The sequence below is a fragment of the Saccopteryx bilineata genome, chromosome 3, assembly GCF_036850765.1.
Source record: "Saccopteryx bilineata isolate mSacBil1 chromosome 3, mSacBil1_pri_phased_curated, whole genome shotgun sequence".
NCBI lineage: Eukaryota > Metazoa > Chordata > Mammalia > Chiroptera > Emballonuridae > Saccopteryx > Saccopteryx bilineata.
The window spans coordinates 162060463-162075504 of NC_089492.1; the positions used below are offsets into that span (position 1 = coordinate 162060463).

At 36.7% G+C, this 15042-nt stretch overlaps 1 protein-coding gene across 1 annotated transcript in view; it reads right to left on the minus strand.

The window, feature by feature from the left end:
• SPAG17 (sperm associated antigen 17) overlaps positions 1-15042 on the minus strand; it is a 301342-nt gene that overhangs the window by 139176 nt on the left and 147124 nt on the right. The window contains exon 18 of the mRNA XM_066268112.1: positions 9589-9743. Within this exon, the coding sequence (XP_066124209.1) occupies positions 9589-9743 (155 nt within the window). The remainder of the gene's footprint in view (positions 1-9588; positions 9744-15042) is intronic.

Sequence of the window (15042 nt, forward strand, 5' to 3'; positions counted from 1 at the left end):
AATATTGTCAGACTATATTTTAAAAATATATTTTACAAGAAGTAAATGGATAAAAAAGGATATACCAGATAAAATATTAAAGAAAAGGGTTTGTATAGCTTATCACTATCACGAAAATACACATGATAAAGTCTACATATATAAATATCAATATCAACATCAAACAATAAATTTGAAAGCAAAAGCAATTGTAGAGATAAAGAGAAAAACTGCATAATACTAAAAGCTTAACCAGGAAGACATAACAATTCTCTCTTGTATTTGTTTAGTATATAACCTCAGCATGCATGAAGTAAAAGACTGATAAAATTATAGGAACAAATTGACAAATGTACCATCACACATTAAGTTTTAGAAAAATCATTTTTCTTATCAATTGACCAAGTTTTCAAAAATCAGGAAAAAATGTTTAATATTTCAAAAATACAACCCAGCAATGAAAAACTAGAGACTATACTTTCTTATCATGCAAAATGGAGCATTTATATAAACTGACCATCTATTAAACAATACAGCAAATGTCAATGAATTCATGTTCTATAAAACATGTTATCTGACTACTATATCTTGAATTATAAACTATAACAGATATAATGCACAGCAAAATGTTTAAAGCACATTTCTATGTAATCCATGGGTCAAATAAGAAAATATGATGAAAATTAGAAATAAAAGGTAAAAACATTGTCAATAGATATTTTGTAGTATTGCTAAGTGGTATTCAGAAAGAGGTTTTGCCTTAAATATTTATAAATCAACAACAAAAAAATAAACAACAAACAACTCAAAATCCTGAATAAGCTTTTAATTTAAGAAGTTAGACAAAAAAATCAGAATAATCCAAAGAAATTACAAAAGAGGAAATAATAAGAATATTTAAGATGAGATAATAATTACATAAAATAAAAAAGGAGGATTAAAACCAAAAGTTGATTTAAAAAAATTTAACAAAATTGATAAACCAGCCCTGGCCAGTTGGCTCAGTGGTAGAGCGTTGGCCTGGCCTGCAGGAGTCCCGGGTTCGATTCCTGGCCAGGGCACACAGGAGAAGCGCCCATCTGCTTCTCCACCCCTCCCCCTCTCCTTCCTCTCTGTCTCTCTCTTCCCCTCCCACAGCCAAGGCTCCATTGGAGCAAAGTTGGCCCGGGCACTGAGGATGGCTGTATGGCCTCTGCCTCAGGCGCTAGAATGGCTCTGGTTGCAACAGAGTAATGCCCCAGATGGGCAAAGCATCAACCCCTGGTGGGCATGCCGGGTGGATCCTGGTTGGGTGCATGCAGGAGTCTGTCTGACTGCCTCCCCGTTTCCAACTTCAGAAAAATACAAATAAATAAATAAATAAACCTTTGGCAAGATTGATCCCCAAAAATATAGAGAAATTACTGATTAAAAATATTAGAAATAAAAAGGAATGCAGATAGATGTAATACATTAAAAAGCAAGAGAATATTATAATAGACTTTATGCCAATAAATTTGAAAACAGGAGAAATGGTCAAATTCCTAAACAAATATAAATTATCAAACTTAATTTAAGAATAAATAGAAAACCTGGAGAGTCTAATAATCATGAAAAGAATGAAATTGATAATCCAGATATTATCTGCAAGTTAACCAAACACCAAAGAAACATATATCTTAGTCTTGAACAAATTCTTTCAGAAAATCACAAAATAGAAACAAAAAGAGAGAACATTCCGCAGATAATTTATATATGGAGAAAGTAAGGGGGAGGGAAGAAAGAGAGGGAAACAGAGAGAGAAACATTGATTTATTGCTCCCCTTACTTATGCATTCATTGGTTGATTTTTTTATTTAGTATTTTTTTAATTTTAATGTGGTGACATTGATAAATCAGGGTACATACGTTCAGAGAAAACATCTCTAGGTTATTTTGACATTTGATTATGCTGCATTCCCCTCACCCAAAGTCCAATTGTCTTCCGTCACCTTCTAACTAGTTTTCTTTGTGCCCCTTTTCTTCCCCAAACTCCTCCCTTTCCTCCCCCCACCTGTAACCCCCACACTCTTGTCCATGTCTTTGAGTCTCATTTTTATGTCCCACCTATGTATGGAATCATATAGTTCTTAGTTTTTTCTGATTTACTTATTTCGCTCAGTATAATGTTATCAAGGTTCATCCATGTTGCTGTAAATGATCTGATGTCATCATTTCTTATGGCTGAGTAGTATTCCATAGTATATTCGTACCAAAGCTTTTTAATCCACTCGCCCACTGACAGACTCTTGGGCTGTTTCCAGATCTTTGCTATTGTGAACTATGCTGCCATAAACATGGGGGTGTATTTCTTCTTTTCAAACAGAGCTATGGTGTTCTTGGGGTATATTCCTAACAGTGGTATAGCTGGGTCAAAAGGCAGTTCGATTTTTAATTTCTTGAGGGATCTCCATACTGTTTTCCACAGTGGCTGCACCAGTCTGCATTCCCACCAGCAGTGCAGGAGGGTTCCCTTTTCTCCACATCCTTGCCAGCACTTATTCTGTGTTGTCTTGTTGATGAGCGCCATTCTGACTGGTGTGAGGTGATATCTCATTGTGGTTTTAATTTGCATTTCTCTAATGATTAGTGATGTTGAGCATTTTTTCATATGCCTATTGGCCATCTGTATGTCCTCTTTGGAGAAGTGTCTATTCATTTCTTTTGCTCATTTTTTGATTGGATTGTTTGTCTTCCTGGTATTGAGTTTTACAAGTTCTTTATAAATTTTGGTTATTAACCCTTTATTAGACGAATTGTCAAATATATTCTCCCATTGTGTAGTTTGTCTTTTTATTCTGTTCTTATTGTCTTTAGCTGTGCAGAAGCTTTTTAGTTTGATATAGTCCCATTTGTTTATCCTGTCTTTTATTTCACTTGCCCATGGAGATAAATTGGTGAATATACTGCTCCGAGAGATGTCCGAGAGTTTACTACCTATGTTTTCTTCTAAGATGCTTATGGTTTTACAGCTTACATTTAAGTCTTTTATCCATTTTGAGTTTATTTTGTGAATGGTGTAAGTTGGTGGTCTAGTTTCATTTTTTTGCAGGTAGCTGTCCAATTTTCCCAACACCATTTGTTGACGAGGCTGTCTTTACTCCATTGTATGCCCTTATTTCCTTTGTCAAATATCAGTTGTCTATAAAGGTGTGGGTTTATTTCTGGGTTCTCTGTTCTGTTCCATTGATCTATATCCTGTTCTTATGCCAGTACCAGGCTGTTTTGAGTACAGTGGCCTTATAGTATAACTTGATATCAGGAAGTGTGATACCTCCCAGTTTATTCTTCCTTTTCAAGATTGCTGAGGCTATTCGTGTTCTCTTTTGGTTCCATATACATTTTTGGATTATGTTTTCTATATCTTTGAAGTAAGTCATTGGTATTTTAATTGGTATTGCATTGAATTTATAAATTTCTTTGGGTAATATAGACATTTTAATGATGTTTATTCTTCCTAACCATGAGCATGGTATATGCTTCCACTTGTTTGTATCTTCCCTGATTTCTTTTATCAATGTTTTATAATTTTCTGAGTACAAGTCTTTAATCTCTCTGGTTAAATTTATTCCTAGGTACTTTATTTTTTTTTTTGTTGCAATGGTAAAGGGGATTGCTTCCTTTATTTCTTTTTCTGACAGTTCATTGTTAGTGTATAAAAATGCCTCTGATTTCTGAGTATTAATTTTATATCCTGCCACCTTGCTAAATTCATTTATCAGGTCTAGTAGTTTTTTGACTGAGACTTTAGGGTTTTCTATATACAGTATCATATCATCTGCAAATAATGATAGTTTTACTTCTTCTTTTCCAACTTGAATGCCTTTTATTTCTTCTTCTTGTCTGATTGCTGTGGCTAGCACTTCCAGGACTATGTTGAATAAGAGTGGTGAAAGGGGGCACCCCTGCCTTGTTTCTGATGTTAAGGGGATTGCTTTTAATTTTTGCCCATGGAGTATGATGTTGGCTGTGGGTTTGTCATAGATGGCCTTTATCATGTTGAGGTATGTTCCCTGTATTCCCACTTTGCTGAGAGTTTTGATCATGAATGGGTGCTGGATTTTATCAAATGCTTTTTCTGCATCTATTGAAATTATCATGTGGTTTTTCTCCTTCCTTTTGTGTACGTGATGAATCACATTGATTGATTTGTGAATATTGTACCAGCCTTGCCTCTCAAGAATAAATCCCACTTGATCATGGTGTATGATTTTTTTCATATATTGCTGGATCCGGTTTGCTAATATTTTGTTGAGGATTTTTGCATCTAAATTCATCAGGGATATTGGCCTATAAATTTCTTTCTTTGTGTTGTCTTTGCCTGGTTTTGGAATCAGACTTATACTTGCCTCATAAAAGGAGCTTGGAAGTCTTTCTTCCTCTTGAATTTTTTGAAATAGTTTGAGAAGGATAGGAGTTAGTTCTTCTTTGAATATTTGGTAGAATTCACTTGTGAAGCCATCAGGCCCAGGACTTTTCTTTTTGGGGAGTTTTTTGATAACTGTTTCAATCTCACTTGTTGTAATTGGTCTGTTTAGCTTTTCTGATTCTTCCAGATTAATTTTTGGAGGATTATATGTTTCAAGGAATTTGTCCATTTTATCTAGGTTATCTAGCTTTTTGGAGTACAGTTCTTCATAGTATTTTCTTACAATATTTTGTAAGAATTATAAGGGTAGTTGTTATTTCCCCACTCTCATTTCTAATTTTATTTATTTGAGTCCTCTCTCTTTTTTTCTTGGTGAGTCTGGTTCATCGATCTTGTTTACCTTTTCAAAGAACCAGCTCCTGGTTTCATTGATCCTCTGTATTGTTTCTTTAGCCTCTATGTCATTTATTTTTGCTTTGATCTTTATTATTTTCTTCCTTCTACTAGCTCTTTACTTGCTGTTGTTTTTCTAGTTCTTTTAGATGCAGGGTCAAGTTGTTTATTTGAGCTTTTTCTAGCTCCTTAAGGTATGCCTGTAATGTTATAAACTTCCCTCTCAGTACTGCTTTTGCTGTGTCCCATAAATTTTGAGTTGATGTATGCTCATTATCATTCATTTCTAGGAATTTTTAAATTTCTTCTTTGATCTCATTGTTAACCTATTCATTATTTAATAACATGCTATTTAGTTTCCAAGTGTTTGAGTATTTTTCATTTTTGATTTCTAGTTTCATGCTATTGTGATCAGAGAAAGTGCTCTATATGATTTCAATCTTCTTAAATTTGTTGAGACCACTTTTGTGTCCTAACATGTGGTCGATCCTAGAGAATGTACCATAAGCACTTGAAAAGAATGTATATTCTGCTGTTTTAGGGTGAAAGGTTCTGAAGATATCTATTAAATTGAGTTCACTTAGTATGTCCTTTAAGTCTGCTGTTTCTATGTTAATTTTCTTTCTTGAGGATCTATCTAGTGATGTTAGTGGGGTATTGAAATCTCCTACTATTATAGTATTGCTGTTTATCTCACCCTTTAAATCCATTAAAGTCTGCTTTATATATTTAGGTGCTCCTATATTAGGTGCATAGATATTTATAACAGTTATATCTTCCTGTTGGATTGCTCCCTTTATCATTATGTAGTGACCTTCTTTATCTCTTACTATAGTCTTTGTTTTACAGTTCATTTTGTCTGATATAAGTATTGGTACTCCAGCTTTTTTTTCATTACCATTTGCGTGAAATATTTTTTCCATTCTTTTACCTTCAGTCTACGTGCATCTTTTGTTTTAAGGTGTGTCTCTTGTAGACAGCATATGTATGGGTCCTGTTTTCTTATCTACACAGCTACCCTATGTCTTTTGATTGGGTCATTTAATCCATTTACATTTAAGGTTATTATTGATATGTAATTGTTTATTGCCATTTTATTCTTTAATACTGTATTCCTCTTTTGCTATATTCTTTTTCTCCTTTGATCTGTTACAACATGTCCCTTAGCATTTCTTGCAGCCTTGGTTTGGTTGTAGTGAATTCCTTGAGTTTTTTTTTCTGGAAAGCTTTTTATTTCTCCTTCAATTTTAAATGATAGCCTTGCTGGATAAAGTAGTCTTGGTTGTAGGCTCTTGTTTTGCATTACTTTGAATATTTCTTGCCATTCCCTTCTGGCCTCAAGTGTGTCTGTTGAGAAGTTCGAAGTCATCCTTATGGGGGCTCCTTTGTAGGTGATAGTCTTTTTTTCTCTAGAAGCTTTTAATATTTTCTCTTTATCGCTTAGCTTTGGTATTTTAATTATGATATATGTTGATGTAGATTTTTTTGGGTTTCTCTTTAATGGAGTTCTCTGTGCTTCTTGAACATATGAGATGTTTCCCTACCTTAATTGAGTGAAGTTTTCAGTTATGATATGTTTGAACAAAGTCTCTATTCCTTGTTCTTTCTCTTCTTCTTCAGGAACCCCTATGATGTGGATTATATTTTTCTTCATGTTGTCACAGCACTCTCTTAGAGTTTCCTCAGACTTTTTCAGTCTCTGTTCTTTTTTGTGCTTGCTTCCATGCCTTTATTTATCTTGTCCTCTAACTCGCTGATTCGGTTCTCCATTTCATCCATCCTGTTTTTAATTCCTTCTATTGTGTTCTTTATTTCTGATATTGTATTTGTCATTTCTGACTGATTCTTTTTTATTATTTCAATGTCCTTTTTAATATTTGCTATCTCTTTATTTAGGTGTTTGTAATGACCATCTGTTGTTGTTCTAATATCTTTGAGCATCCTAACAATCGTTATTTTAAACTCTGAATCTGGTTATTTGGTTATATCTGACTCATTCAGGTCCTTTTCTGGGGATTTCTCTTGATTCATTTGTGTTTCATTTCTCTGCCTTCTCAAAAGAAGGTTTTGGCCACTGGAGTCCACTGGGTGTGGCCTCTGTGTTCCCTGGTTGTGGTCTGTCTGCAGGCCCGCCACCCCCTCTGCTGTTGCAGCCTAGGGTGTTTGGGTGGGTATTTCTGGTGCCTGCCCACTGGGGCTTTTGCTGTGGTTTCCGCCTCTCCTTCACGGAGTGGCTGTGATCACGTGCTCAGGTGTACAAGCCTCAGTGGACTTGGCCTTCACCCCACCCCTGTGAGTGGTGTTATGTTTGGCACTAAGGGCAGGGGTGAGCACTTTTGCTCAGCTGCGGGTCTCCACCTGATTTGGGCTTTTTGCTCCACCCCCGCGGGAGGAGCCAGCTCCCAAGTCAGGCCATAAGCCTAGCTTCAGTGGGCAGGGCAAAGCTGGGCTCCTGCACCCTTGCTTAAAGGCAGGTCTCTTCCCTTTCTGGGGTTTCCACCCTTCCCCTGCAGATGTATTGCAGGCGGCCCGCAGCTCGGTTTGACTACTTTTGCATGTCCCCTCCTCCCCAGCTGGACAAGACTGAGCTCACACCTAGTCCTCAATGGTGGTTAGCTGGCTTCCGCCCTTGCCGACAGAACCGCGCTTCTGCGTCCCACCACCGCCCGCCCTCGCGAGCCCTCAGCTGTGTGGGTGGGGGCACCGCAGCTCAGACTTTAACACTCACTACTGTAGTCCTGAAAGCTCCCTCCTTCTATGTGACTCTACTCTGAGTGCCATGGGAGAGCTTGTTTGGCTGGTGTCCTGCTTCCCTTTGTTGGTATTGCTGTTTCCAGGGGAAATATTCATTTCAGATTTGGGGTGGGACTCGTCCCAGAGGTTAGGGTGGCTGTTTCTCAAAATATTTCTGCCTGTGCCTCCTAGATTACACTCTCTTCCCGCTGCTCTGGTCCTCTCCTCTCTCCCTGTCTCCTGGAGCCCCAGGTGAGTGGTTGTGAGAGAGGTTTTCTGCACAGTCCCTTTAAGAAGAATTCTTGGTCTGAGAAATCAGTCTCTTTCTCACAAACAGTATCCTGACTTGTTTCCAGCTAAATACTGTCCTTACGCCTCTTCTAGGTTCTGGAGCTGCAGGCTGAGGCTTTGTTCCTCAGACTCAGGACCCTCTCCTCTCTGCTAAACTCACTTCCTACCACGTGAGTCTCTCCCAGTTGCCTTTCGCTCCAGAGAGCTGGGCAGCCCTCTCTGCGTTTCCGCTTTTCCTACCAGTCTCAGTGTGGCTTCTTCAGTGTTCCTTGGTTGAAGAGTCCTCTTAGTTTAGTGCAAAGTTGGTTTTTCCAGATGATGGTTCTTAAAATTAGTTTGTAATCCACTTTGGCTCTGGGAGGTGGAAGTTGGTATGTCCGCCTACTCCATCGCCATCTTGTCTTCTCTCATTGGTTGATTTTTGTATGTGCCCTGCCCGGGGATTCAACCAGCAACCTCAGTGTATTAGGACGACTCTCTAACAAACTGAGCTACCGGTCAGGGTCTCCCCAGATAATTTATAAGGCTAATATAATTTCATTCTTTAAGCCAGACAAGAGCATTTGAAGAAGGAAAAATTATAGCTGAATCTTACCCATGAATACAGATGCAAATATTCTAAACAACATATTAGCAGAGCAAATGCAGCAATACATTAAAAAGATAACAAAATGAACAAATCAAAATTTTCTTAAGAATATAGTTGCTTGAACACTAGAAAATACCTATTAATGAAATTTTGCACTTTAATAGGTTAAAGGAAAAAATATGAAAACTTAACTTGATGCATGAAAAATCATTTGATATGATTTACCAACCATTTATGACTAAGAACTCCAGCAAACTAGTTAGAAGAGAGGACTACCAAGGACAACTGACATAAATCCTACAGCAAAAGTACATATTTAACAGTTAAATATTAAAAACTTAGAATAATACAAGGATGCCCTCTCAAAATTACATTGAAAGTCTTAGCAAAAAAGATTTGGAAAAGAAACAAAAATCATTGTTACTGGCAATAAAAGACAGAACTGAAAAACAGATTAATAGTTCAAGATATTAGCTTGGTACACCTATTATTTGCCTTAATTAAAAATAATTTTATGACTTTGGAAAGTGTTTTCATGTATGTGTGTACACGCATACAACATGTTCCCCCAAGTATTCTATAAGTCCATTCCTATATCTTTCTGCATTTCTTCTGACTAAATGCTATACAGATAATAATACTGGATATATATTAACCAGTATTAAAAAGAATACCCAAATGCCCTTATTATTAATGAAAAGAGAGAAAAATTTCAAGATAGTAAAGAAATAACTAAAAGTCTTGGAAGAAAAACCCCCACTGATTTAGAGAGCCCTCAGTTTGCTGGGAACCTGGCCACTGTGTTGATATGTCACTCAGTTGCCCTAACTGTGAGTCTTTCTCAGATCAAGTGGAGTTACCCTAAACCAGCATGCAGAATGTCATGCTTTGTAGTCCTTACATGGAATCTTTCAGAGGCAGTTTTACTGGAGTCTAAATAAATTAAATGTAAGGTAATAACATTTTCACTAAACTTAAGGGGCCAGGAACGATGTCTTCTTTAGTGATATAGTTTATAGTTCACTGGTATAGTGTTTATCACAATGCCTGGCATACTTAAGATACTGACCTTGAAGAGTGGAACTGAATCCACAGTGCTATGCAAATGTATTCATTGAGCTGAACCATCCAGCTTAGGCTAAGAAAGTAAAATCGAAATAAGTAAGTAATAACAAACTAACTAAACTAAGATAAATAAGCTAACTAAGGTGGTTACCTGAATCCAACATTGGAGTGAAGAGCAACATTCCAATGTTCACAATGCAGACGTTGTATATTCATTGGGTTGTGAAAGACTAGAAGTAAAGAGTTGTCTTGGGTATGGTAGTAAGAATCAATACACTTGTATTGCTGATTGGCTTCTTGAAGAACCTGAAAATAAAAATAATTGCATTGTTGTGTTGGTTTTTTTCCTCCCAAGAGAAGAGTCTCCTGCTAGAGCATCTCTGTCCCTTCCTATTCTTTCTCCCCTTATTGCCTCACTATTAGTCAAGGTGAGAGCATAAATAATAGATTTATTTTTTGAGGATTTCAGCAGTTTGTACAGAAAAACAAATACTAGGCTGCAAGCATAGGGCCACTTATTCAAGCATTTTTTATTAAGGCTGAGAGATAATAATTAAGGCGAACAGTTACATGCCTTCATATAGGTCATTTCATTTTGCCATCATTAAAGTCCCAGACAAATAGGTATGAATATTTTTTTAATCCTCATTTTTTTTTAGCATAAATTGGGGCTGAGAGAAGATAAGAGATCTGTCCAAGGACACATGGTTCATAAGTTCTGGTGTCCAGGCTCATGGATTCATACTCCATGTCACCATTTCATACTCCACAGAGTTCTCCCTACTACACCAGGCTGCAATACAGAGAAATGAGGTGAGCAGTTGTTCTAATATGTATTGTTTCTACCTGATCTAACCCTGGCCTTTTCCAAAACACTCTCTCCACAGAATGCATAGTGGGCAGCTTGGTATCCTGTTTTCTGTTCATGCCAATCACAGGGGGAATTATGTCCATAGGAAGAAGATAGCTGTGGGTTTTGTTTTTGTTTTCATTTTCAACACCAGTCTGCTGTCGGCAGCTTTCAGTTCTCTGCTATTTGAATGGTATAAAGGCATGGAATTGCACAGTATGTGAGGAAAGAACTGTTTACTTTGCTTTCAATTTACACTGGTAGCATAACCAAAATAATACATTTACTTCTCCAATCTCATCCCTTTTATGAGTGTTTTTATGGAGTGGCATTTAGACTTTTACATCTATTCTTTGGGAGCCATTATAAAAAATACATACGTGGTGAATATTTTAGCTGCCTTTTTTTTTTAATGCAAGGCACTATCTGTTACTTAACTTTTTTTTTGAAAGGCAAATTCCTTTGATTTTAAGTCCCCAAAACAAATAGTATGTTTATTTCTGATGAGCACATATCCTTCTTTCTATTAAAGAGCTCTGCAAGATGTTTTCATACTCTCTTTGGCTGCTAGGACATAACAGCATTAAGTTTCTGAGCTATAGGTATTCTCACTGTTTAAGTTTCCATATTATAGTTTTCTTCTCCTTTTTTACACCTTGGCTTTCACCTACTATTCTGATTAATACTGTTGGTCTCATTAACTAATTAGTTAGTTCTTTTATAAAAATAAACACCTACTATGTGCCAGGCACTATGTAGGTTCTAGGAAAAAAAAAGGAACAAGATGCATAAGACCATCCTCTAAAATCTGATTAAGATTTTTATAGATCATTCTGAAGTTCAGAGAGGTGTTCTAAGATGGTGAAACTTATGGGCCGTATGACATGTAGAGTGGAAGCAGGTTGGTGACAGGAAGACCCTGCAGTGGAACGGGAAGATGGCAGCTGGATGACAACAGCAGCAGTAGAGATATGAGGGGCTTGGAGATATATTTGGAGGTATACCCCTCAAAACATGATGGATCAAACATGTGGGACAAAGGAAAACCTGAAAGAAATAGCCTTTTGGTTTGATGGTGGCATTTTCAGAGATGGATGAGGGAACAAATAAGCTTAGGTGGGAAAATAATGAGCTTCACATGGGACACTGAATTTGAGATGCTGATCAGAAATTCAAGTGGAATTTGGAGTTAGGTTAGGTTGGAGTTAGTGTGGAGATCAGGACAGGAATTCTTTATTGATTGATTCATTTGGTTGTTTTTAATTTTTATTTTTCAGTTAGTGTTTGCTTTAAATATTAGTTTGTATCGATTTCAGGTAAACAGGCTAGTGGTGACAATCATATACTTTACAAAGTGATCCCCTGATATTTCCAGGACCCATCTGCACCATACATAGTCATTACAGTATGATTGACTATATTCCCTATGCTGTACTTTACATCACTGTAACCATTTTATGACCATGAATTTGTACTTAATCCCTTCACCTTTTTCATCCCTTTCCATCTGGCAACCCCCAGTTGGATAAGAGAGAAATAATTTGGAAAATGAAATTTTAGAAGTCATTAGCATTAGGTCATATATACTAAATGAAATCATACAGAAGAAAGAAGGTAGTTCATAGCTGAGACTTGAAGCACTTCAACATTTAGATGCTAGGTGGAGGAATATTCAACAAAATCCCAAGTGGAGCAATACAATATGATGACTTGGAAACCAAGAGTGGAGACTATTTCACAAGAAAGCAATCTGCTCTGTGATGATGTTAAAAGATTAGAAGAGATAAAGAAAGGTAAGTGTATATTAGATTTGGTAGGACAATTATTGGTGACCTTGAAAAGTATAGCTTCATGGAAGGGTGAGGACAGAGCCCAAGTGAAATAAAATGTCTGAAATGAACTTCCAGTTAAAGATGGAAGATTAAACACATGTACGCCCTAACACCTCACTAAAGAAGAAACAGTAAAATTATTGGTTTTTAGTGTCACAAAGTTGAGGGCTATGGGAGAGGAGACAAAGTCAACAACATTTTAGAAGCTGGAAATCAGGATAAGTGATAACTGACTTGGCAGAACATAGAAAGCCAAATCCTCAGATTAATTTTAGGAGAGACCAGAAGCAACCTTATTTGTCTGTAGAGACGCAGAAAGGCTCAGAAAATGGCAGGACTATGTACCTCTGAATGTGGCACTGAAAATAGGAAGATTAAAGGCCTTATGACTCCTAGAAGCCCTTGCAGCTTTGAACAGTCAGGTGTCTGCCCATACCCCTCCTCAGCAGAGAGGGAGGATTATTTCCTCCATAAGGTGACCCAGTGGATTCTAAGAAGAGGGACCCTACACACCACTAAGAGAGAGATATACTACAGAAAAAAGGAATTGTGTAAAAGTCTAATTTATCATTTTTCTTTCTTTTTTTTTTAATAAATTTTTATTAATGGTAATGGGATGACATTAATAAATCAGGGTACATATATTCAAAGAAAACATGTCTAGGTTATTTTGTCATTAAATTATGTTGCATACCCCTCGCCCAAAGTCAGATTGTCCTCCGCCACCCTCTATCTAGTTCTCTGTGCCCCTCCCCCTCCCCCTAACTCTCTCCCTCCTTCCCTCCCATGTCCTCCCTCCCCCCACCCCTGGTAACCACCACACTCTTGTCCATGTCTCTTAGTTTCGTTTTTATGTTCCATCAATGTATGGAATCATGTAGTTCTTGTTTTTTTCTGATTTACTTATTTCACTCCTTATAATGTTATCAAGATCCCACCATTTTGCTGTAAATGATCTGATGGCTTATGGCTGAGTAGTATTCCATAGTGTATATGTGCCACATCTTCTTTATCCAGTCTTCTATTGAAGGGCTTTTTGGTTGTTTCCATGTCTTGGCCACTGTGAACAGTGCTGCAATGAACATGGGGCTACATGTGTCTTCACGTATCAATGTTTCTGAGTTTTTGGGGTATATACCCAGTAGAGGGATTGCTGGGTCATAAGGTAGTTCTATTTGCAGTTTTTTGAGGAACCACCATACTTTCCTCCATAATGGTTGTACTACTTTACAGTCCCACCAACAGTGAATGAGGGTTCCTTTTTCTCCACAGCCTCTCCAACATTTGCTATTACCCGTCTTGTTGATAATAGCTAATCTAACAGGGGTGAGGTGGTATCTCATTGTAGTTTTGATTTGCATTTCTCTAATAACTAATGAAGCTGAGCATCTTTTCATATATCTGTTGGCCATTTGTATCTCTTCCTGGGAGAAGTGTCTGTTCATGTCCTCTTCCCATTTTTTTATTGGATTGTTTGTTTGTTTGTTGTTGAGTTTTATGAGTTCTTTGTAAATTTTGGATATTAGGCCCTTATCTGAGCTGTTGTTTGAAAATATCATTTCCCATTTAGTAGGCTGTCTGTTTGTTTTGATATCAGTTTCTCTTGCTGAGCAAAAACTTTTTATTCTGATGTAGTCCCATTCATTTATCTTTGCCTTCACTTCTCTTGCCATTGGAGTCAAGTTCATAAAATGTTCTTTAAAACCCAGGTCCATGATTTTAGTACCTATGTCTTCTTCTATGTACTTTATTGTTTCAGGTCTTATATTTAGGTCTTTGATCCATTTTGAATTAATTTTAGTACACGGGGACAGGCTGTAGTCGAGTTTCATTCTTTTGCATGTGGCTTTCCAGTTTTCCCAACACCATTTGTTGAAGAGGCTTTCTTTTCTCCATTGTGTGTTGTTGGCCCCTTTATCAAAGATTATTTGACCATATATATGTGGTTTTATTTCTGGGCTTTCTATTCTGTTCCATTGGTCTGAGTGTCTATTTTTCTGCCAATACCATGCTGTTTTGATTATCATGGCCCTATAATATAGTTTAAAGTCAGGTATTGTAATGCCCCCAGCTTCATTCTTTTTCCTTAGGATTGTTTTGGCTATTCGGGGTTTTTTATAGTTCCATATAAATCTGATGATTTTTTGTTCCATTTCTTTAAAAAATCTCATAGGAATTTTGATGGGAATTGCATTAAATTTGTATATTGCTTTGGGTAATATGGCCATTTTGATTATATTTATTCTTCCTATCCAAGAACAAGGAATATTTTTTCCATCTCATTGTATCTTTTTCGATTTCCCTTAACAATGCTTTGTAATTTTCATTATATAGGTCCTTTACATTCTTTGTTATGTTTATTTCTAGGTATTTTATTTTTTTTTTGTTGCAATCGTGAAGGGGATTATTTTTTTGAGTTCGTTTTCTAATATTTCATTGTTGGCATATAGAAAGGCTATGGACCTTTTTGTATGTTAATTTTGTATCCTGCGACCTTACTGTAATGGTTTATTGTTTCTAATAATCTTTTTGTGGAGTCCTTCGGGTTTTCGATGTATAGGATCATATCATCAGCAAAAAGTGATACCTTTACTTCTTCTTTTCCGATATGGATGCCTTTTATTTCTTTGTCTTGTCTGATTGCTCTGGCCAGAACTTCTATCACCACGTTAAATAAGAGTGGAGAGAGTGGACAACCCTGTCTTGTTCCTGATTTAAGGGGGAAATTCCTCAGTTTTATGCCGTTTAATATGATGTTGGCTGATGGTTTATCATATATGGCCTTTATCATGTTGAGATATTTTCCTTCTATACCCATTTTGTTGAGAGTCTTAAACATAAAATTGTGTTGTATTTTATCAAAAGCCTTTTCTGCATCTATTGATAAGATCATGTGGTTTTTGTTCTTTGTTTTGTTGATATG